This window comes from Schistocerca piceifrons, chromosome 6 (assembly GCF_021461385.2).
Source record: "Schistocerca piceifrons isolate TAMUIC-IGC-003096 chromosome 6, iqSchPice1.1, whole genome shotgun sequence".
In the NCBI taxonomy this organism is placed as follows: domain Eukaryota; kingdom Metazoa; phylum Arthropoda; class Insecta; order Orthoptera; family Acrididae; genus Schistocerca; species Schistocerca piceifrons.
The window spans coordinates 333865154-333890565 of record NC_060143.1 but is presented as its reverse complement, the minus strand read 5'-3'; the positions used below and the strand labels follow the sequence as shown (position 1 = coordinate 333890565).

The window sequence follows — 25412 nt, the reverse complement described above, 5'->3', positions numbered from 1 at the left end:
CTTTAAGATTTGACCTTATGCATTAGATTCTCTGGCAACTGTGGCTGTGGTATATTTTTTGATACAAACATCATTAGTGTCTGGCTTCTTGCCTGTACTCCTTTTGCACTTTCCTGGTCTGGCCTAGCTCCTCCACTTATCTCTTCCACTCTCTTTTGTTCTTCCCTCTCACCTAATTTTTTTCCTCCTCGATCTCTCTCTTTTCTGTCTGGTCATATATCTTTATGGTATACACGGTTGCCTTTAAATCAATGTCACAGTTACCAAAGGAACCATGTTAATGGTCAGCATGTTGCAATATTTGTCACTGGGAGAGTGTACTACTATAACTATAAAACAGACTCCACATCATAGTGAGAGGTCGCAATTATGAACCATGGCACTTGTCTGTTCAGCTTTCCTCCACCTTTCCCTCCTTCAGTATTCCTCTTTCCTACTCTCTCCTCACAGCCAATCACACAATTATTTTGAGGCATCCAAAGAGTGTGTCGGCAACAATTCCTCTCTACTCTGTAGATGTATGAAAGTTTCCCATCTCAGCAATAAGCACTTCACTTCTGGTGCCTCTCTGCTTAACCCATTAGTTCATTTGTAAGATAAATTTTGTTCTCTCCTCTCAGATATTATTGTAATTCAATTATACAAGTGTATGATACCTTCTGTGCAGTATTGAGAGTGATGGTACATTTACTTGGTGAAGAATTTCATATAAGTCCATTTTAAAACCTTCTACTGTTAAAATTTTTGAGCAGTTGCACGTGGGTCAAAAATTATTATAATTTTCTGCAGATACGTGTAAATGGGACATGGGGCACTGTGTGCAGTTACGGGTGGACTCAACATAATTCAGTAATAGTATGCCGTCAGTTGGGGCTGGCACCGGATCCTGACGGTTGGCTCATGGCGCCTGCAGAGTTACCTCAGGCTGGGACTGGTGAAAACATATTAATCAGGTATGTAAAGTACACAGAACTTGCAGTTATTAATATTGTATTAATGAGTACCACTACACCACTTGTTAAAGGTTTCCTTGTTGCTGAAGATTCAGTGTTGATCATGTTCTGAGAAAGGAATTAAGTTGGTGCTACATAAATAACTGAAAACTCGAGCAGAAAACTCTGGCTGTCATATAAGTATGTATTTTCCCAATTGATTACTTTAAGAAACTTGCAACCACCTCATAACAGACTGAGAAAATTGCAAATTCATAAAATTTATTTGAGGATTCCTCCCTTAGAAAAACACAGTATTTTCTTGATTACTCTTTCCACTTAGTACATATTTTGGACATTTCATTCTGAATACCTCTGTATGAACATGTGATAATGGAAGGCCTTTGTTGAATACAAATAATGAAAGGAGTGCAAGTAAAACTCATTGTAGAGTTGAGATGTTGAGGATGCTCAGTGGCCATATAAACAAGATGGAAAATTGTTTTAACCTTTCGGAGAAGTTCTTCTTCACTGAAGAAGTACTCACCCAATAGCTGTAGCAATGTTTTCCGTCTTTTTTGTGTATCTATCAAGCAGTCAAATTCTTAACACTAGTATGTATGGCGGAGGTCAGAGGATCATTTTTTATTTTGAGACGCAAATGTATTTGGTGTTTAAAATAGTCTGTTTCTGTGAATGGTTCGAATGGCTCTGAGCACTATGGGACTTAACATCTATGGTCATCAGTCCCCTAGAACTTAGAACTACTTAAACCTAACTAAACTAAGGACATCACACAACACCCAGCCATCACGAGGCAGAGAAAATCCCTGACCCCGCAGAGAAAATCCCTGACCCCGCCGGGAATCGAACCCGGGAACCCGGGCGTGGGAAGCGAGAACGCTACCTTACGACCACGAGTTGCGGGCCCTGTTTCTGTGAATTTTAATTGTTTTAGAGAAGGTCTGATTTGCCTAAATTGTTTTACTTTGTAATTGCAAACTCTTAAGATAATTGCTGACTTACCATTGGTTTCCAAAATTGGTCAGTTGACCGTTTCTCACAAAAATGCATTTTACGTGTTTTATTTGGCACTTTTTTATAGCCAACAATGATGAACTTTTGCGCATATGTTTGTCATCACTAGCAGTTGGGCTGGAAACTATAACGGACTGCTATCACAGTTGTGGTCTTTCTGGATCTGAAAATGAAGCATTGGCTGCTCAAACATGCTAGGTGTTTTGAATGATTTTTGTTGTTTGGGAAAATGTGAAATGAGACATGCGGATTCTATCCTGGAAGAAAGTATTACCCAATGTCTCATGAGTCTTACTTATGAAAGGGGAGAACTGTTACGTCAGATAGCTTCTTCACTTCTTTTAAGCTGGCAAAAGACCTGAAACAGATGGATACAATCATTGTTGGCACTTTGAACAGGAGCAGATGGGAAAAGTCACAATCTTTGAGAAAAGCAAAGCTATGCTTCATTCAAGTATTACTGATAAGGTTGATGACGTTCCTCTAACATCTTACCAAGGGAAGACTAAGAAAAATGACATCTTACTAGAGCAAGACTAAAAAAGTTTGCTTGTTATTAGTTCTGTGCACTCCATTGTAACAGATGACTAGATAGCAAAAATAAAACCCCGGAAACAGTCAGTTGTTATAACACTGAATTTGGTGTAGATGTGGTAGTGAAATGTCACACAAAGGTAGTGTAAGAGTCATGACAAGGTGCTGACTTGTACATGTTTTGTATAACATTCTAGATATGGTTGTGATCAATCTGCATACCTTGTACAAGTTGATAACTGGCTCTGCCATCTCTTAATGGTCTTTTATAATGAAAACACAGATGAATTAGTGATAACACCTTCAGCAATTCCAGACTCCATTTATTTTGATTGCCGTCAGAGAAGGGGGAGAAAAGTGTTAAACTGGATTGTTCAAGAAAAACAAAACCAGAGAGAACTGTGTTATATGTAAAAATTTGCTTGCAGTTCATGTCTAAGCAAAAGGACATGCAAATAGTGCAGTTGTGACTCTTTGAGTGTACAGAGTTCTCCATAAAAATGTGTCTAGTAAAACTCTACTTATTTGTTACAAGATAAATGCTTAATTAGTGGACAGCTAAGCAAATCTATGATAATAACATTTGTCACCTATTGTTATATGATGTAAACCACGAACACTAGAAATATAAGCCATTTTATGTACCTCTAATACAGTAGCAATAATTTTTGTATGGTTTAGTATAACAGTAAAATTTAAGAATTTCAAATAAAAATTTGCCACATTATTATTATACAAGAAAAAATAATAAAAACAATATTAAAAGCAGTAAATATGAATTATTGTTACATTTTGTAAAAAAGCCTAAATTGCAATAAAAACCATAGTGATCAATGGACCTCCCTTGGGCATTCCAGGGAACAATACAAAGCTGGGCTTCTAGTCTTAGCTATATGTGAGTTGTTACCCGTAATCTCTCCATTATATAAACTCATAGTTGTTTGTGTTGAACTGACAGGTAAGATATGTGTAACCAGTTGACATTACATAATTGTTTCATTTTGTTTCTGTATCTTGAAAACAACATGCTGAAATAATTGTTGTTGTTGTCTTCAGTCCTGAAACTGGTTTGATGCAGCTCTCCATGCTACTCTATCCTGTGCAAGCTTCTTCATCTCCCAGTACTTAACTGCAACCTACATCCTTCTGAATCTGCTTAGTGTATTCATCTCTTGGTCTCCCTCTACGATTTTTACCCTCCACGCTGCCCTCCACTGCTAAATTTGTGATCCCTTGATGCCTAAGAACATGTCCTACCAACCGGTCCCTTCTTCTTGTCAAGTTGTGCTACAAACTCCTCTTCTCCCCAATTCTATTCAATACCTCCTCATTAGTTATGTGATCTACCCATCTAATCTTCAGCATTCTTCTGTAGCACCACATTTTGAAAGTTTCTATTTTCTTCTTGTCCAAACTATTTATCTTCCATGTTTCACTTCCATACATGGCTACACTCCATACAAATACTTTCAGCAACGACTCCCTGACACTTAAATCTATACTCGATGTTAACAAATTTCTCTTCTTCAGAAATGCTTTCCTTGCCATTGCCAGTCTACATTTTATATCCTCTCTACTTCGAGCATCATCAGTTATTTTGCTCCCCAAATGGCAAAACTCCTTTACTACTTTAAGTGTCTCATTTCCTAATCTAATTCCCTCAGCATCACCCGACTTAATTCGACTACATTCCATTATCCTCGTTTTGCTTTTGTTGATGTTCATCTTATATCCTCCTTTCAAGACACTGTCCATTCCGTTCAACTGCTCTTCCAAGTCCTTTGCTGTCTCTGACAGAATTACAATGTCATCGGCAAACCACAATGTTTTTATTTCTTCTCCATGGACTTTAATACCTACTCTGAATTTTTCTTTTGTTTCCTTTACTGCTTTCTCAATATACAGATTGAATAACATCAGGGACAGGCTACAACCGTGTCTCACTTCCTTCCCAACCGCTGCTTCCCTTTCATGCCCCTCGACTCTTATAACTGCCATCTGGTTTCTGTACAAATTGTAAATAGCCTTTCGCTCCCTGTATTTTACCCCTGCCACCTTTAGAATTTGAAAGAAAGTATTCCAGTCAACATTGTCAAAAACTTTCTCTGAGTCCGCAAATGCTAGAAACGTAGGTTTGCCTTTCCTTAATCTATTTTCTAAGATAAGTTGTAGGGTCAGTATTGCCTCACGTATTCCAACATTTCTGCGGAATCCAAACTGATCTTCACCGAGGTCGGCTTCTACCAGTTTTTCCATTCATCTGTAAAGAATTCATGTTAGTATTTTGCAGCTGTGACTTATTAAACTGATAGTTCAGTAATTTTCACATCTGTCAACACCTGCTTTCTTTTGGATTGGGATTATCATATTCTTCGTGAAGTCTGAGGGTATTTCGCCTGTCTCATACGTCCTGCTCACCAGATGGTAGAGTTTTGTCAAGACTGGCTCTCCCAAGGCCATCAGTAGTTCCAATGGAATGTTGTCTACTCCCGGGGCCTTGTTTCGGCTCAGGTCTTTCAGTGCTTTCTCAAACTCTTCACACAGTATTGTATCTCTCATTTCATCTTCATCTACATCCTCTTCCATTTCCATAATATTGTCCTCAAGTACATCGCCCTTGTATAGACTCTCTGTATACTCCTTCCACCTTTCTGTTTTCCCTTCTTTGCTTAGAACTGGGTTTCCATCTGAGCTCTTGATATTCATACAAGTGGCTCTCTTTTCTACAAAGGTCTCTTTAATTTTCCTGTAGGCAGTATTTATCTTACCCCTAGTGAAATAATCCTCCACATCCTTACATTTGTCCTCTAGCCATCCCTGCTTAGCCATTTTGCACTTCCTGTTGATCTCATTTTTGAGACACTTGTATTCCCTTTTGCCTGCTTCATTTACTGTGTTTTTATATTTTCTCCTTTCATCAATTAAATTCAATATTTCTTCTGTTACCCAAGGATTTCTAATAGCCCTCGTCTTTTTACCTACTTGATCCTCTGCTGCCTTCTCTACTTCATCCCTCAGAGCTACCCATTCTTCTTCTACTGTATTTCTTGCCCCCATTCCTGTCAATTGCTCCCTTATGCTCTCTCTGAAACTCTGTACAACCTCTGGTTTAGTCAGTTTATCCAGGTGCCATCTCCTTAAATTCCCACCTTTTTGCAGTTTCTTCAGTTTTAATCTACAGTTCATAACCAATAGATTGTGGTCAGAGTCCACATCTGCCCCTGGAAATGTCTTACAATTTAAAACCTGGTTCCTAAATCTCTGTCTTACCATTATATAATCTATCTGATACCTTCTAGTATCTCCAGGATTCTTCCATGTATACAGCCTTCTTTTATGATTCTTGAACCAAGTGTTAGCTATGATTAAGTTATGCTCTGTGCAAAATTCTGCCAGACAGCTTCCTCTTTCATTTCTCTCCCCCAATCCATATTCACCCACTATGTTTCCTTCTCTCCCTTTTCCTACTCTCGAATTCCAGTCACCCATGACTATTAAATTTTCGTCTCCCTTCACTACCTGAATAATTTTTTTATCTCATCATACATTTCATCAATTTCTTCATCATCTGTAGAGCTAGTTGGCATATAAACTTGTACTACTGTAGTAGGCATGGACTTCGTGTCTATCTTGGCCACAATAATGCGTTCACTATGCTGTTGGTAGTAGCTTACCCGCACTCCTATTTTTTTTATTCATTATTAAACCTACTCCTGCATTAGCCCTATTTGATTTTGTATTTATAACCCTGTATTCACTTGACTAAAAGTCTTGTTCCTCCTGCCACCAAACTTCACTAATTCCCACTATATCTAACTTCAACTTATCCATTTTCCTTTTTAAATTTTCTAACCTACCTGCCCGGTTAAGGGATCTGACATTCCACACTCCGATCCGTAGAACGCCAGTTTTCTTTCTCCTGATAACGATGTCCTCTTGAGTAATCCCCGCCTGGAGATCCGAATGGCGGACTATTTTACCTCCGGAATATTTTACCCAAGAGGACGCCATCCTCATTTAACCATACAGTAAAGCTGCATGCCCTTGGGAAAAATTACGGCTGTAGTTTCCCCTTGCTTTCAGCCGTTCACAGTACCAGCACAGCAAGGCCGTTTGGTTAGTGTAGCAAGGCCAGATCAGTCAGCCATCCAGACTGTTGCCCCTGCAACTACTGAAAAGGCTGCTGCCCCTCTTCAGGAACCACACGTTTGTCGGGCCTCTCAACAGATACCCCTTCGTTATGGTTGCACGTACGGTACGGCCATCTGTATCGCTGAGGCTCGCAAGCCTCCCCACCAATGGCAAGGTCCATGGTTCATGGGGGTAGGCTGAAATAATTAATTATAGAAAAATCATGAGCGTAGTAAACGCGCATGGCTTTTATGGAAGGTACTGTGGGACACATTTTTGTAGAATGGAAACATTTGCTTTTGTGCAAATAGTGTACCAGGTCACTTGTCTGAGCTGACTAGATCAGAAAGACAGTTATTTCTATTGATCTGAAGTAACTAGTTGTACACGAGACTCAAGTAATTGTGAATACTGTGACAGTAAAACAGTGGTGTAAAATAAATATCAGAGGTGGGGGTGGGGGTAATTATGTCCTGTTGAAGCATAGATGGAAAAGGTGATGAAGAATGAAGATCAGGTAGCTCAGCTCTCCTCCGTTTTCCCAAAAAACAGACACACAATTTCTTGTATACACACCTCTCAACCTTTCAGCCTTATATTGATTAACCAATAGTACTTTTCTCATCTTTCTCAGATGGCTTGTCTTCATCATTGTTTGAGTTGTCTGATGTGCATTGTGTTATCATTGTTATCTTTTTATGATTTTATTATCCTACTCTACTTCTTTCTTCGAAAGTTTAATGCTAGATGTAGTTTCAGTGCAAAGTAAAAGCGACACTTTAGAACAAATAAGTAGTAAAAATAACAGCAATTTCCCCGTTTTTACCACAGTAATGTGCGGTGTGGAGAAGAAGACGTAGACATAACTCAATGCCGAGCAGAGCACACTGTTGCCGGAGACATGTACGGAGCATGTACCCATCAACAGGATGTCGGTCTGCGTTGCCTTCGGCCAGCGTGGGCTGGTGTGCGCCTGGCACCAACTGCTCGTCGCTCTGACCTTCAGTTTGTTACAATAGAACATGCAGGGTTGCTAGACTTCAATGGACCGATGCTGAAGCCAGGTAAAGGAACTTCTCTTTCTTTTAGGCAGTGTGCGTGTATTATCTGCACAGTGGCATCCACAGCAGAACAGTAACATTCAATTTTAGTTTGGCAAGACCTATTTTTTATGAAGATTACCTGAAGGAGGTACGTTCCATGTGAGATGCTGGCAAAGATTTTGTGAGTTTTAGATGTTTGGTCCCACAAGTTTCTTTTCAGTGATACACAGTATGTAATGAAATCGTATAACACAGCCAAAAAAATGTATGACTCATCAGTCAACATTGTTCTGTGTTGTAATGTGGTGTGGTCTGAGAGAAGGGACTCTTATATTAACAGAAAATGCAGCTGTAATAATAATAATAGCTTGTTGTTGGTTTTACTCTCTTTTGCAAAGAAGAAATACAAATGTGTAAAGAACAAATCTGTTGTTAGTTGACATAAGATAATAATATACTATCAAAAAATACAATAACAGTGACACTAAAATGAACTCTTTCATTCTTGTTGACTGATAACTTGTACAGTTGTATGCACACTGTTGTAATTCAGAAGAAATTACTGGCCAACTTACTAACACTTCAATTGAAAATCGTAGTGGTGATCCTCAGATGCATGCAGAGTGTCCACATGAAACCTTCCTGATTTCCAGAGTCAGTTAAATAAATTTAAAAAATGCTATTTATGGCATCATTTAAAGTAACTCAAAAAGTTTTGAGAAAAAAACTTAACACACTTGTACACGGGTTCCTTTCGTAACCAATAAAATGTCTAGGTGAAACACCATCTCAGCCTGTATGTGCACAAGCATGTCTGAAATGATGGGACACTATTGCAGCCACAATTCTTCTACTAACATTGCCAAGGTCATGTACGGGTGAGTTATAGATATTGTCTTTCATATAATCCCACAGGAAGAAATCCAGAAGAGTTTAGTCGTAGATCCTGGTCGGTCACTTGGTTAGTCAATCACATCCTATGCATTGCTGTGGAAATGTTCAGTCCAGGAAGTCCAAACTTGTAAATCCTCTGCAGTGGTACAGCGTCTTGCTCAATCACATTTGGCTGAAAGGGAAGAACCTGAGGGACAGAAAATGGCTCACGTATGTCCAGATAAAAAGTTCCTGTGACTGTTTGTCCAATTTACAGAAATGGTCCATTTATACTGTCTTTCATCTGTGCACACCACACAATCACCTTTTCACTTTCTCTGACATGTTCCCAAAAAATGTGGGGGTTATCTGAGACCCAAATGTGATTGTTGTGCCAATTAACCTTGCAGTATCTGTGACAGTTTGATTTGTCAGAGAAAACAACATTTCGTAGGTAGTTAGAGTTTTGCCCAATCTGTTCCAACATCTTGAAAACAAATTTGTGGTGAAGCTGCATGTCATTTCACTTCAGTGCTTGCACAATGTGAACTCTGTAAGCATGCACAATGTGAACTCTGTAAGCATGCAAGTGAAGAAGTTTGTGAAGCACCTTGTGAGATGTTGAGTGTGGCATATTTAGCTATCATGATGCTCAGTGAACTGACTTTGGTGGGCCTTTGTGGAAGGTGTCTCTGATCTCCTGTACAATTTCATCAGATGTGCATTTTCAGCCAGAGCCTGTCTATCTATTTCTCTCAGTGGCTAGCGACTTGTGTCTTAATGTCAGATTGCTCCCTTTGAAATTTCAAAGCCACAGCTAATTTTCTTCCCAGTCCTTCCCTGATCTGAGGTTGAGCTCCATGTCTTTAACGACCTCATTATTGATGGAATGTTAAACACCAGTCTTCCTTTTTCTTTACTTTGAAATTCATGTCAGAAATTTCTTTGGACAGCAATGGGTTGTTTTGTTTCCGCTTACCACACCACACATTGGGCTCACTCTTGGTGTGTTGTCATTTTTGATAATTATTTAGCACCTGAAATGAAACAAAAGGAATCATTTAGAAAAAAGCAACTCAAAACTTTTTGAGTTGCATTGCTATATTTCATAGTTTTTTATTGCTTTTGGAAATTGGCTTCGTGTGGGTACCCTGTGCATTGCTTGTTCAGGTGATAAATTATGTAATCTTTTGGTTATCTTGTAAGAAAGTTGCACTCTATTTCTGTTAAGCGTACGATGCAATTAGTAAGTGACACATAGTTGTACGGATCGTGCAGCTTTCTGTTATTATGATTTGGTGTTAAAAGTGAAGAATGTACTTTAGCAAAAAATCTCAATCTTGTGTATATTAAGGAATGAAACCAAGTACTTCCAGAGTTGAAAAGATCTACAAACAGAAATGTAATATAAAACAAACACAAACTAATGAATGACAAAAATGTTTAGAAGTCTTGTAATAGTGCTGTACTGCTCAAGTTTAGTATTAAGTTTTACAGGCCATGCAGTCAAAAGTACTGCACAATTCTCTCAGAGTGTTTGTTTAATGTGTTGTTGGTGAAATCAGGTGGAATAGCTAAGAGCCAACATTTGTCTAGTGACATGAAGTGAAACATTGACAGCAAGCTTGAGGCAGATCGATGTTGCAAGATAATTGAATGTTTGCCCTTTAGCAGTACATTCACATTGGAAGAAGTTCCTTTGATGAATGAGGGTAGTGCTTTTCCACACTGGAAGTGACAAATATGCAAGCGAAAAAGCATTCATTTGGGATGGCATCTTTCTTAGAGAACATGCAGAGACCTGTTGCACCCTCTAAAATGACTTTAAAAATAGAGTTAAAAGTTGTTTACAAAATTTCAGGATTGATGGAGAAGATAAAAGATTCATTATTGTGTGTGTCTTTAGTTTGTTTGGTGCACCATTTCTCACTAAACGCCCTTTATCCCTTAACTTAAAACTCCGAGTTATATCATTTTTATTATTTTGACAGAAACTTAAAATCCTGTGTATACTCAGGAAACTTAAGAAAATACCTCTGAAAAAATAAAATCCCCTTATATATCATATCAGCACTGATAGTTAAGTGGTTGGTTGCTAGAAATACATGGTTTCACAGCTACACAGAAACTAAAAAATGATTTCAAGTTTCAGGCTACTTTAGTCGAAGTCTTGAACTTTAAAAGCTGTGTTGTACTTCTGTATGTAATGTCATTCATTATAGGATGTCATTTTTTAATTAAAAAATATTTTTTGGAACATAACTTGAAAAAAAAATTTAAAAAGTTCATTTAAGGTGTTAACGTTGTGTCATTAAGTATTCTGCAGATTACTGCACACTTTAGTTCTTACTGCATCACATGTTGAAAGATATGTAGATTGACAGTTGCAAACTTTGCACTAACCAGTGTAAACCAGTTAGTCATAATATTTTGATTTACAAGTGCTCACCAGTGGTACGAAATAAATAATCCACTGTGCTCCAACTAGTTCCTGCAACATCTATGTTTAAAGCAAACCATTGTGAAATACACAGTTAGACTTCATAGCTACACAGAAACTAAAAAATGATATCAAGTTTCAGTACATTTTAGCCAAAGTCCAATGCACTAATATACTGTTTTCCCCCTTGGTTTCCTCTCCCTAATATAGAGCTGCTCTGTTTGTTACTGAAGTAGTAGGCTACTTTAAGTGTGCTACATTTCCATTCATGTGTCCTTTCTCATTTGTGTTTCAACACCTTTAAAACAGATTGGGGTACATCAGAACACAATTTAAACATAATATGGAAATATCACTTGCCAGTCCTTATCCCTGTAACAATAGTTTCTGTCACCTAAAAATGTACCCTGAATAATTGTGACTGGACTTCGTTGACAGCCATCATAGAGTTATCATTCTATGGAGTGAGGAGAAGGAATAATTCTGTGATTGTTGACAGCCATCATAGTTATCATTCTATGGAGTGAGGAGAAGAAATAATTCTGTTATAAGGAAAATGCTTGTCTGTAACAGAGCTCTTGAACTCAATACTTAAGGGTAACAAGGTCATCAGTCCTTATATTAATAACAACTTACACTATGCTCACCATTGATATGTGTGCAACATTATCACATAGTAATGACCCTACAGGTATTGAGAAATCTTCAAATACAACAGATATGTGTATCAACTAACTTGGCTCATGTCCTCACGAAGAGTGTGTAACATTATTTTGAGGCTTATGTTGCAATTTGTTGTTAGAGTACTACTGACAATTTTATATTCAATTGTCAGTTATTGATCTCTTCAGAAATCCACATCTAAAACATGGTCTGCTCTGGAAGATACTGTTTTCTTCTTTTTTATACCACCACACCATATATTTAGAATGTTTGTTCAGTTGCAAGTATATCACATGTTCCAGGATTTGTTGTTTTCATTATGTGCATCATAGCATGTACATTAATTAATTAATTCAGTCACCATTTTCTGCAAATCCCAACATATTTGAGTACTTTCAGCAACGTGATATGAGTCCAGTTATACATTAACAAGCCCAAGTTGCCACTAAAAATTACTTCACTAGAGCACACTAACAATCAGTTACAACTAGTGCTAATCTGCTAATACTGTGGTCACACATTAACTATCTACAGATGTACAGTACTGATTTTTTATTCACTGTTCATGGTGTGATTACAGGACTGCAAGTGGATCTATGGCGCCATGCAATGGAGAGCATCCGGGTGGAGAATAGTTTGCAGGATGGCCTTGGTGTCATTTATTCTGATTTGTATTCAACGGGAGCTGCACGTACTGTGAAGAACAGTGAATTTCGTGCCAACCACGGAAATGGTATCAGTATTCGGCAGTTTGGGCTTAAAGTCTCAGGTAAGGTTTTGATTTAATTGTGATTGTAACATGTTTGGCAGTAGTGAAATTGCCTTTACCTCAAAATCTTTGCAACATTGTGGCACATATTGCAGATGTTTGTCATTATGTGATCTCCTTTTAGAGAATAATAGAAGTCTGTAATAATAAACAGTGTTTGGAACAGGCCACATGAAGTGCATACTTCATTTGTAAGCTTTATTTCATCAACTATGTTTACTAATTGCCTTTCTGTCTTACCATTGGCACACTTTCAGTTTTTCCAGTTCACATAATTAGCTTAAGTTTACATGCTAAAATTTTATAGTATTCAATTCCTAGCAGCAGAGATCTTGTACATTTTGCACTCTGCCCCCCCCCCCCCCCCCTCCGCCTCTGGTGCTAATAGTGACGGACATTACTCATTCAAATTCTGGATATTGGTGATATTCCATCGTTCTGTTCTCAACATGACACAATTACTGTACTCTTGGTAATCATTGTGCCTGAAAACTCCTGTGATTACCATCTTTCTCTGTCTTATCTGATTTAAATAATTAGCTTAAGGTTATATGCTAAACTTTTGTAGCATTCAATTCCCAGCAGCAAAGACCTTGAATATATTACTCTCTTTTCCACCTCTGTGTTAATTTCTCAGCCAAACATCACATGCATTTATTTTCATACTCTCCTTCCTGTTTCTATCTGTTTGTGTTATACATTCTGCAAGGGAGTTGACTTTTATTATTTTCTTTGATACTATTTAGCCTATCCAATATTTTACTCTCCTTTCCCTCATCTTCTTTTTTTGTTTTATCTGTGGTTCTGTCCTCAGACACTCCAGTGGTTATCTATGACTCGTTGATTACTCTTTCAGACCTGCCAGCTGTATGTTTAATTGCAGCATTTTATGGTTTGCGGATCAGTGGTGTCATTTTATGACTTCTTGCACAAAAATTTGAAACATTAACATTCGATAATCACCCCATTTCTGTACAATTGTGGGTCAAAAATATGATAGTAGATAACTCATTCTTTGATATGCTTGGTACTTTTAACTGTGTGATGTTTGTGTCATCATTGGAACTGAATTCAAAGCCAGGCTAACAGTTCTTCCATGAGCTTTGACATGTTTCAATGAAGTATTTGAGTGTCTTGAGTGTTTATGTTATCATAGTCTGTTGATTTTCCGTGCATAGTAAAATCAAGAAAGGGAGAAGAATTTGCCTTTTGCACAGTATGTGGGTGTGATATTAATATTGCACATGATAGAAGAAAAGATTTAAGTAATCATGTGAAGTGTAGTAAATACATAAGTCATGTTAAATCGAAGGAAGATAACAAGAAAATCAACAGCCTTTATGCCAAATCTGGAAATGTTGACACTGACGCAATTAGGGCTGAGTGTCTGTTTACTTCCTTTTTGGTGGAACACAATGTGCCCTTAAGTGTGGCTGATTAGCTGGTCTTTATTTAAGGAGATGTTTCCCACATCAGAAGTTGCAAAGAAATATAGCTATGGTTCCACAAAAATGACATGCATTGTAAATAAAATGGCAAAAAATGCGTCATCTGAAGTTATTAAGTGCCTTCAGAATGGACAATTTTCTTTGGCAGTGGATGGAAGCAATGATATGAATGGCAAGTTGTAGCCTGTTGTTGTTACATTCTCTGATATTCCACGGGAAAAAGTAGTGAGCACTGTGCCGTCCATACCAGCGTTAGATGGCAACTCAAGAGGGTGAAATTTAGGTAACCTGATGGTATCACAGCTGAATTCTCGTAATGTACCAATCGAAAACTGTGTGGCTTTCTGCTCCAACAATGCTCCTATTATGATAAGACATGGAAATGAGGTTTCAGCAGTTCTGAAGGAAGTTCAACCAAGTATTGCCATTATAGGTTGTATTTGCCACCCGATCAACCTAGCAACTGAAAAAGGTGCTGGAAGATAACCACCTACAGTGGATGATATCCTTGTTGATATATTTTATTTCTTAGAGAAGAGTGTCAAAAGAAAAAAGGCCTTCAGAAATTTCAGAACTTGTACAATAAAGAGACAAAGAAAATTCTGCAGTTTGTATGTGCTAGGTGGTTATCTTTAGGCAGATATTTGGATAGACTACTGGAACAGTGGGATTTCCTTCTTTCTTTTTTCAAGGAGAAAGTAATACTATGTACCCAAACCATTTCCACAAGCTTGACATGTTTTGGAACACCCAGAGTTGAACAAAGTCGATCCAAAGAGCATCAGAAGAAGAGAATTATTGATTCTGCTACTACACATGCCCCTAAAAGAATAGCATATTCTTCCAGATGTGACAAACCCATCCTAAAAAGTAAGACTTCTGCTACAACACGTGAGGAAAAATTGTATATATTCCTGTCCTCAAACTTGAACAAGGCCTTTTGCACTTTCCTTCATGTGACTATTCTTGTATTTGGCAAATTGAATGTTGCCCTTCAGACTTTTCCCACCACAAGCTCACTTTTTATTAGAACTTCTAATGGATTTGCTAAAGCAGTTGTTCACCAAGTTTGTTAAGCCCAAAATCATCAAAAGCTCCTCAATTCTTTAAGTTGAGTACAATTTGATTCAAAATCAAAGAAGTGATGATGAGTTAGTTATTGGCATTCAGACTTAGAACATAGTGAATGATCTCCAGGATACAGATAAATCACTTTTCTTTTCAACAGTGAGAAACTATTTTTGTACTGCCTGTGACTACATCATCAAGAAGTTTCCACTCAAGAATGATGTGTTAAAGCATGCTCATGTTGCTAGGTTAGAAAAAATTAAAGACACACAGTTATCTTCCATTCATTTTTTCTTGGAAAAGTTTCCTAAAATGTTATGCAAGGAAGAGAATGAAACTACAGATGAGGTTTAAATGAGCTTCGGAGGCAGTTCACAGCTCTTCAGGTGGATGACACTTTGGCTGCAAATCAAGATGCTGCAAGTGATTCCAGTTGGGTACAAATATCAAGAATTTGTGGAGCTGATGGAGTTCTTAAGTATAACTGAATTTCTAGAGTAATGCTCTCTATCCTCACCATACCCCATAGCAATGCAGAATGTGAAAGTCTTTTCTGTCTTGTGAAGAAAAATAGAACAGGATTCAGATCAAACATGTCCAGTGAATCTCTGGAGTGTATTTCTATTTTGAAGAGCAGGAGTTTGGTCCCTCTTATGACAAAACATTTTCTCAAGACTTTTTGCAGGAAGCCAAAAAGGGCACAACTGTGACTTCACAAAATCGAACTAGCATGTGATTTGCAGTATGTACTTTATTACTTCTTGCCTGTGTTACTTTAAACAAGTTTTGTTGTGCAAAGCCTTTTTCAATTATTGCATATCTGCTGAATTTATTAAGAAAGTCGTGGTATGTATGCTCACCATGCCTGCTGCTGTTTAACATGAATTTCTTCAAGATTGTTATGTTCTTCTACAAATCATTCTACAAGTAGATGTGATTTCATTGAAGTATCCTGTTTGAAGCATGAATTATTATATTTTGTAGTCCAGAAGTACTACTATTTTTGTAAAGCCGGGGTATGTCGAAAATTGTTGGATATTTTGTCGTGTGTGAGTTTTACTAATAGTCCTTTTCAAAAGTTGGCAGGTAAGCTCTCTTTCTACTTATAACTTCAAGGCTTTGTAACTTTGTTTTTTTGGACATTTTGTTGTTGTTCCCCCTTCTTCTATCTTGCTACATGTGAAGTATCTGTAACGTATTTGCTGCTAAGTCATTGTTCCTCTTGATACTTTCCCCTGTTTCTTTTGCCCCCTCCCACCAGAAACAGGACAAGGTATTTGATTGTAGTACTTTATAAACTGTATTTGTTAGTTATATTCATATTCTGGAGAAAATATCTGTTATGGAGATGAAATATACAAGTACGTACGTTGTGTGAAATTATGTTTACCTGTTTACCTGTGCAGGGTGCACCTTAGAGAAGAATGATGCAGCAGGCCTTCGACATGAACCCGTTGTATCACTGCAAGATCGACGTGACCTTGCGGGTTGGTTGATGCCCCCTCAGCCTCCCCACCCAGACTATGCACCTATAGTTTTGCCTGCAGCAGCTCGCACCCACTTGCTGGAAAATGATGAAACAAAAGTTTTTGTTACAACAAAAGTGCCAGTTGGTGATTCTGTGGATGCAAATTTTACTATAAAAGTAAGTACTATTTGCCATAAAATATTGCTGCTTTACGAGTGCATTAAAAGAAACTGTTTTATTTCTTCATATTATTATGATAAAACAATGGGAAATCCAGGTAGGAATATCAAAAATGTTATGCAAAGGAGAGATTGCTACTCACTGATGAAATGCTGAGCTGCAGACAAGCACAATGAAAAGACTCTTATACATTTAGCTTTCTGTCAAAGCCTTCTTGAGGATGAAAACATACACATATTCACACAAGCAAGCACACCTAATGCACGCATGTCAGCTATATCCATCTGCTCTGGTCAGAAAGAAAATCACGTTGAATGAAAGCAGCTACACAGAGTGGGGCAGGGAAGGGGAAAGGATAGCTGGTGACAGGTAGGAAGAGAGAAGAACACTTGCTGGTGGAGAGTGCAAGGATTAGATTGTGGCTTCCAGGTGCAGTGTCGGGAGTCTATGGGGGAGGGGGGGGGGGCAGGATGTGGCTGCCAGGTGCATTGTCAGGAGTCTATGGGGGAGGGAAGAGGGGGGTGGGGAGTGGTAAAGGAGAGGTGCGGAGAAGGGGAAAAGGGCCAGTGGGTTCATTGACAGAGAGCAGTGTACAATAAGGGTGAAGGGATGTGAATTGGGAGAATGTATAGGACAGAGGGGGTGGAAACTGTTGGGTGAAGGGTTTGGGAACAATAGATTGCTGTAGGTTGGAGCTGGGATAATTTTGGGAGCAGAGAATATGTTGAAAGGATAACTCCCATCTGTACAGTTCTGACAAGCTGGTGGTGGAGGAGAGGATCCAGATGTCCCTACTGTGAGGCAGCCATTAAAATCAAACATGTTATATTCAGCTGGGTGTTGTGCTACAGGATGGCTCACTTTGTTTTGGCTGCAGTTCAGCAATGGCCATTCACCCTGGTAGACAGCTGATTGTGTACAGTGTTCCATCACTCACCCAGCTTTCACAACATCCTAGTCCATCTTTATGCCATTCCCAATCCATGTGGAAACCCATGTGTAAGACCTGCCCAAACAATCCACCAAGCACTTCCAATTCATGTCCTGTCACAAGATTGTCCTACCCCATCTGAGGCTGGGCCACCTGTGAAAGCTGCCATAACTCTGCTGCAGTTGTTGCATAACTTTTTAGATTGGTGTGACTACTGACTAACTGTTCACCAGGATGAATGGCCACCACCAAACTATGTCCAAGAGCAAAGTGGACCACCCTGTGGCACAACATGCAGCTGAACATAACATGCTTGATTTTAATGGCTACTTCATGACCTGTGTGGATACTCCCCACACAACGAGCTTTTCTGAACTGTGGAAATGGGATTTACCCTTACAACACATTCTCCGTTCCAAAATTATCGCAGCCTGAACGTATTATAACATAGTGTCCCCATATCATCCACCCAACAGTTTCTGTCCCCTCTATCGTATAACATCCTCCCAATTCACATCCCCTCACCCACATAGTGCTTGCTCTCTGCCAAAACATCCACCAATCTTTCTTGTGTCTTCCTGCCCATACTCTGCTATGTCTTCCCCTTGGCTGAATTGGCCAAAGATAGCAATCATGTGCATGAAGAGTGCCTGCTTGTGTGACTGTGTGTGTATTTTCCTTTTTTTCAGAAGAAAGCTTTGGCCAAATGCTTAGAGTGTAACAGTCTTTTTGTTGTGCCTGTCTGCAGCTCAACATGTCATCTTTATGATGAATAGAAATCTATCCTTTTAATAATAGGGTATTTGATTGTTTTCTGGAAATTATCTTAAATGATAAATTATGTCATTTTATGCTCCTAACATGCTTTTCTTCCTCTTGAATTTCAGTATTCTTTTATAAAAACGGGAATGAAAATCAAATAATTTGAAAGCCTACTAAAATGCTACATTTGAGTCATGTGATGCCTATGATGTCACTGACTAGGTCATTGTTTATACTGTCATACAGCTAATTCACAGTGATGTCTTGTTTTGAAATTTATGTTTTGGAAAAGGGGTTACAAGAGGCTTGTGGTACCATACTGTACAAATACTTCTCTAAAAACTCCTGAAAAGTTGTTTTTGAGTGTCTCAAAGAATGAGAAGATGTGTAAAATGTGGTTTCACTGTACCAGCAAATTGCCACCATGTCAATGCATAAGTTCACTAATGTAGTCAAAAATATGTTGCACTGTGAAGCTAACATTAACTTACTTCTGAGATATGCTCTCCCCCTGTTACAACAAAGGATAGCATCATTCAACGAAATTAAACTCCTAGTGAAAATTGTCATTTTACCCAACTACGCCTCATTTATTTGGTAGCTCAGTTATCAGAGCAATAGATTGTCGAATATTATAAGATGAAAGAAAATTTTAACTTATTTGTAAAATGACAACAGCCCTCTCATATGAAAGCCAAATCACAATTACAAAACAGAAACAGAATATTATTGTGTTTTCCTTGCTGTTTACAATTGCATACATTTGCAACCACTGTTCACACATGTCACATTCAAAAAGGTATTTTCTAGTTACTGTGAGTCCACACTTTTTTACTTTATCAGAAACAATGTTTTTATTTTTATACTGTCCAGCTAGGACCAATATTGTTTAAATGTTCGCAGTGTCATCACCTTACACAAAGATGAAGTAAGTCTGCTTCAGACACTAATGTTAATTTACACTCACAAAAATCACAGCCCTTACGTTTGTGTCACCTGCATGTTGTACATGCTTTATATCTCTCCGTACAACCTCATCATTGTACACCTCATTTTAGTGTGGGAGAATGGTGATATCTTCAGTACTAGCAATACTTTCCAAAAAAGTGAATTGGTTATGTTTTGTGTTCATTTCTCAGACTAACACTAATGTGAAGCTATATATAATACACCGCATAATCGAAACAACTGCTGCAATCAGTTCTTATTAACACTGTATTTCGTGTAAAACTTTTAAAAATATATGTCCCCAGTAGGATTTGAAGACGTCAGCTCTATATCTTCAGTTGGTTGCGTAATCCATTGTGCCACCAAATGTCTACTGGATGCATTTTCTCTTGTGTGTGTCTTGTAGAAAGGAAAGCAGCACTAAGTTTTGCCAAGAATAATTTCATTGTGCTTTCGGTTGTAACTCATGACTCATAGTCAACAATCTAGTTACAATATATGGACCCATTTGCAAAAGTTATACAATACCTTAGTTTTGAGTACACATATCACTGCTCTAAATGGGTGGAGCAAAACACATTAACTTTCACAAGGCTTCCACTATCAGCACTCACAAAATTCCTTTCTATTGTTACTTAAAATCTGTAATTGTGTTTTCCATCACTAAACAGGTAAACTGTTTCCAGAAAAAGTACGTAAAAACATCTTAGCTTCAGCTGACACTCCTATAACATATGTATAGCTTTGTCTTACTCCTAGTCTGTGACTTTACCAGAGCATCAGCCAAATAACAGAGCATTTTCAATCATGTGACCAGATTTTTATATTTAATGATTTTTAAGCCTCAATTACAAAAAAATAACAGGTGTTTTGTGAGAATATTGACTGTAAATGCTATTTAAATGTTGTAATCAATCAGAATAATAACAGTTCAAACCATATTGTTGATTTTCTAACCTGGACTTTTCATTGTTTATTGTATTTGATCGCAGTTTCTTTTGGTTCATTTCTTCAAATTGATGAAATGCCTCTCGAACATAAAGAGTTGTTGTTGTTGTAACTGCACCATAATTCTCTGAATTAACTGCCTGACACTTTGAGATGCTAATGTGACTATAGAGAGCTGTAATGACAGTCCAGTTTATATGGTATCGTGCTAAAAAAGCAAATTCACATGTAGGAGAGGAGCGGTAGTAATGTAGCCACAAGGGAAGTATATATCCAGACCCTCATGCTGAAGTGTGAATTGCCAACCGTGTGCTACAGTGTATCCAAAACCAAACTGCTAGTAGAAGACAACAGGGAAAATATTTAGTGCCCAGCAAAGCTGTCCTCTCTTTGAGCTTTAGTCAGAGTTTTCTACCAGATGCATTGTTGTGTGACTGACGATGTCTTTCTGTTGCCAATGCTGTTCCTGCACTTGGTTGAGTTGGTGTTGGGATTCATAAAAAAGAAGACGGTTTGAATTGCAAATGAACACACACTCACCTGACGTCTTACTTCATCTCAATACTAGAGGGTATTGCAGGAGCACATTCCCAGAGCACGATATGTATTAAATCCTGAAAGCTCGTTAACAGAGCTCAGCCATCTCTGTTCTGTATTTGTTCTGAATGGGTATTCTAGAAAGCAAATTTGCTGTACATTTTGTCACTTGTGCCCTAGATGATATGAGCAGCCTGAAGATATGGTTGAACCTAATTACAATGGATTTCTTGCCCAATGTTGAAAGTGTCTCATTAAATGCTAGGAAAAATTCCAGGAAACACCAAATGGAATGTGTTTTTAAACACTTTCAACACTGCCCTCTTTACACCCGGCACTTGGCTGTGAACTGGCATATTTAATGGATGTTTGAAATTAGTTTGCAAAGAACAGAAAAATAATAGGAATACGGTTCTCTCATAATTTAAAAGGAAAAAGTAAGGGCTTTACAAGAATGTGAGTTTATTTTACAATATAAAATACAAATGGGTGTTATAATTAAAAAAAGGAAACACAAAAATATCGTGGATAAAAAGATTTTACATAATCTCTCTCCGGAGTAATGCCATTATTATTGTATCTAAATTTAAAACTAAATATCACTGGACTGTCTAACTGCAGGTACAACCTTTTTACAAGGCCCTGGATACTATTGTGAAAACTGCCTGCAGAACTTGTATATACAACACAGTTTAGCATATAACCAGTTGATGAATCGCAGAGAGCATACAATTTTATTCCACATTTATTGGGTTTGTTTTTCGTGTATACTCTGAAGCTTGTTCTACCATGAAAGGGACACATTGCCTCATCTATTGCCAGATTCATGCGTGGACGAAAACTAATTTTGCTTTTATTCACAAAGAAATCAAACAAAGGGCTTACTTTGTGAAGTGGGTCATGCTTTTCTTCGCCCCTGCTAATGAACGTAGCATTGTCATTAAAGTGTAACATTGACAATGTAGCACGAAATCGACTGCGACTCAACAATTTAATCGCAAATCCTGTCTGCAGAAACGGGTCTGTTGACCAGTAATCACTGATTTTCGGCAATCTGACGATGCACATATGCAAAATAATACTGAGAGACCAGTAAATCTCTTGCAATTTTACTGCAGACCACTTATGCCAAACAGAGTTTATTTTGAGGCTACCTTTGCATTTCATTGTCGTAATAACGTTATCAGCGTACAGACTCGTTTCACTTTTGATGAGCCGAATAAGGTCGTCATCAAAGAAATAACTAAAACACCGAAGCTCCTCAGTGGCATCTAAAAAACGCGATGCTACGCTGACTGCTTTCTGGAAATCCGGCAGTACTGGCTGATCGTCTAGTTCCGACCAATTGTGCTCTTTGTGGTCAGTGAGCCACACACGACCAGGTACCACAGATGGTGACTGATGGTCTGTACCAAAGTCTGCATAGAAAAAAAAAAAAATGCTAAGATTGCTCCTAAAAGGTACTAAATGCAATTGAAATAATGAACATTACTCACAATACAAAATGCAGTAATGAACTCTTCACTTTATGAGCAATTGAGACATATACACACCTGAATCATCACTTGTACTTTCGCCTGGAGAGTACAAATCCTCTTTGTCAGAATCGTCAATTTCAGATCTTGCATCTCCATAAGTAATATCTAAGATCTCTGCCTCCCTCAACTCGCTGCGCGATATTTTCACGATCGTAAACACCTGTGAATGAACTGCAGGTAACTTCGTCTTGGCAGTGCTCACAGCCGCTCTCAGGATGAGATAGCCGATAAGTGCTTGCCTCTTGCGGAAGAAGAATGAAATACCTCCACATTAGTTGATGAAACTGATTCGGAGACGCGCTAAACACGCTTACGGAGCCAAATGAAGTCTCACCCGTACGGTATACAGGCGCCGTCGTCAACGTCAGGACGGCTGCGCCCGTATGGCGTACAGGCACCGTGCTGTAAGTGTTAATACAATTTCCAAAAGAAGCCAGTCAAAATGTAAGAAAGCAAGGTGTATACAAGATTCCTCGTTAACACGGGAAGTCATACATTGACCTCACATAACATATGCTTAATGACAGTTGTCATGAATATCAACATCACATTATATTAGGTCACTGACAAAAATGTGCTGTTGCTGACCAGTCTTTGGATTGGGGCAATGTCTGTAGTGTGAAGAAACCAAGATCGTAGCATATGGCTTAATGAACAGGAATGTCAGATACCACCAAATTAAATAATGGGAACCAGCACTGACAGTGCTAAGACAACAACAGTTGCAGAAACATGAATTTTCTGAGAACTTGCTAATGACACTGAAAGCCAGGACAGCTGGGTTAGGCAGTGACTATGCACTTTGCACATTCTCTGCACCACTCAATGTCCATCGTATGTGACTGGGGTCAGAGAGATTGCAGTTTGTATTAATTGATGGAAAATCATTGAGTAGGACCAAAGTGATTTCTGGCATTCCCTGAGGTTACAGGCCCTCTGTTGTTCTTTATCTATATAAACAATCTCAGCAGCTGTCCAGATGATGCTGTTATTTATCGTCTAGTAAAGTCATCAGAAGATCAAAACCAATTGCTGAACAATTTAGATGAGATATCTGTTTGATGCGAAAATTGGCAGTTGACCCTAAATAATGAAAAGTGTGAGGTCATCCGCCTGAGCACTAAAAGAAATCCATTAAACTTCAGTTACACGATAAATTAATTGAATTTAAAGGGCATAAATTCAACTAAATACCTGGGAATTACAATTACAAACAACTTGAATTGGAAAGCACATAGAATATGTCATGGGGAAGGTGAACCAAAGACTGCATTTTAGTGGCAGGACACGTTCAACAGATCTACTAAAGAACCTGCAGACACTACACTTGGCTGTCCTCTTTTGGAGTACAGCTGTGTGGTGTGGGATCCTTACCATACAGAATTAATGGAGTACATAGAGAAAGTTCAAAGAATGGCAGTATGTTTTGTATTATCAAGAAATATGGGACAGAGTGTCACAGACATGCTGCAGGATTTTGGGTAGACATCATTAAAACAAAAACGTTTGTCGTTGCGGTGGGATCTTCTCACAAAATTTCGATCGTCAGTTTCCTCCTCTGAATGTGAAAATATTTTGTTGACACAGACTTACACAGGGAGAAACAATTATCATAATAAAATATGGGAAATCAGAGCTGCATAGAAAGATATAGGTATTCGTTTTTTTCAAGCCCTAATTGAGAGGGGAATAACAGAGAATTATTGCAAAGGTGGTACGGTGAATCCTCTGCCAGGTACTTAGCTGTGATTTGCAGAGTAGCTATCTAGATGTAGATGTTTCTCCAGGAGGTGAATCTGGATAGCTAATGAGCTAGCATATTTATTTAAATCTATTCATCACAACATTAACACTCTAAGACAAAGAGCAACTGGCTTGCAGAAATATTGTGCAATTGCTACTAATTCTTTTGTTTCTCCCAAGAAGCATTTAAGTAGTTATATGTCAGGAAGACCTAAGAATTCCTTGTAATTGTTATCCACCAAGTAATAGAATACAAAAAGAACGTGTGCAATTCCATTACTTGCAAAGTTGTTGGAGATGAAGCATTAACTCAATTCCAGGAGGCTGAAGGAAGGATCTGCCTGTGGTGTTGTAGAAGGATTCAGCTGAAAATTCGCTTGAGAGAGTTTAAGTGAATTACAGAAACTTAAGTCAAGGTAATTAGATATGGATTGGAAACCTGCTTTTCCCCAATACACGTTCAGTGCCGTTTATCACTGCGCCGTCTTGCTCGACCCATATTTTATGATTGTATCACAGTTGTTTATGTTGTTCAGAGATGGAGATGTCATTTGTGTGTTTGGATGTGGTACCAATTGTCATGAAACACATTATTTTGAAATTTTGATTTTAGGTCTTAGAGGGTTACGTATTAGGCCTACAGTTGCTGAACATGCCTTTGGAGCGCAGCACAGAACGTCTATCTTTGGTGGACGGACCCAGTCGAGTACTGGCTGCTGATATTTTGGATCTGAGAGAAGACCGCACACACTTTCCCATGCTGTCATCGTCATCTGCTGTTGTCCTTGAGTATCGAAGTGGTGAAGCCGCTCTGGGAGGAATGGTCCTGGCAGTGTCAGCTGTGAGGGCGCCAGCTGCCACAGCTGTTAATCGTCGTGGCCCACCACCGACGCTGACAATTGTTGCCTCACGGATTCGTCACAATGCCAATGGATTACATCTATCATATTACAGCAGGTATTACGTGCACTCACATTTCTTTCTACAATGTCAGATCTTACCAATGAAGACAACATTTTTGTGCTTCAGTCACAGTGCTTTGTAAAAGTGTTCAGCAGTGGAGGTAGCTGTTGTTGTTTTTGTAAGGTGGAGTGTATAAACACGATTTCTGTCGCTTACTTTTTGCGATGTTTCAGTGAGAAGTTGTTATACATGAAGCCTGCCTAGAAAGATAGTTTCCCAAACTGTCAAAATGTGTTGGGCAATATAATGTCAGGGTGTATACGACCCGGGACAACAGGGAGGTCCGGGAAAATCCCGGGAATTTTTCCATCCGGGAGAAAACCGGGAAAAACCCGGGAATTGTTTAGAATTCCAGGAATTTTTCATTGTTTTAGTTTTCAGTTAAATTTTTGTGATTTTTGACTGGTAAGAACTATTGTATCCTGCTACTGCAGAATGATACTGCAGCAACAAAA

General features: G+C 38.4%; 1 protein-coding gene across 1 annotated transcript in view; it reads left to right on the top strand.

Moving 5' to 3' along the window:
- LOC124802675 (protein bark beetle) overlaps nucleotides 1-25412 on the top strand; it is a 193596-nt gene that overhangs the window by 62009 nt on the left and 106175 nt on the right. Inside the window, exons 12-16 of the mRNA XM_047263603.1 lie at nucleotides 790-953; nucleotides 7467-7699; nucleotides 12235-12423; nucleotides 16346-16584; nucleotides 24608-24951. Coding sequence (XP_047119559.1) covers nucleotides 790-953; nucleotides 7467-7699; nucleotides 12235-12423; nucleotides 16346-16584; nucleotides 24608-24951 — 1169 coding nt within the window. The remainder of the gene's footprint in view (nucleotides 1-789; nucleotides 954-7466; nucleotides 7700-12234; nucleotides 12424-16345; nucleotides 16585-24607; nucleotides 24952-25412) is intronic.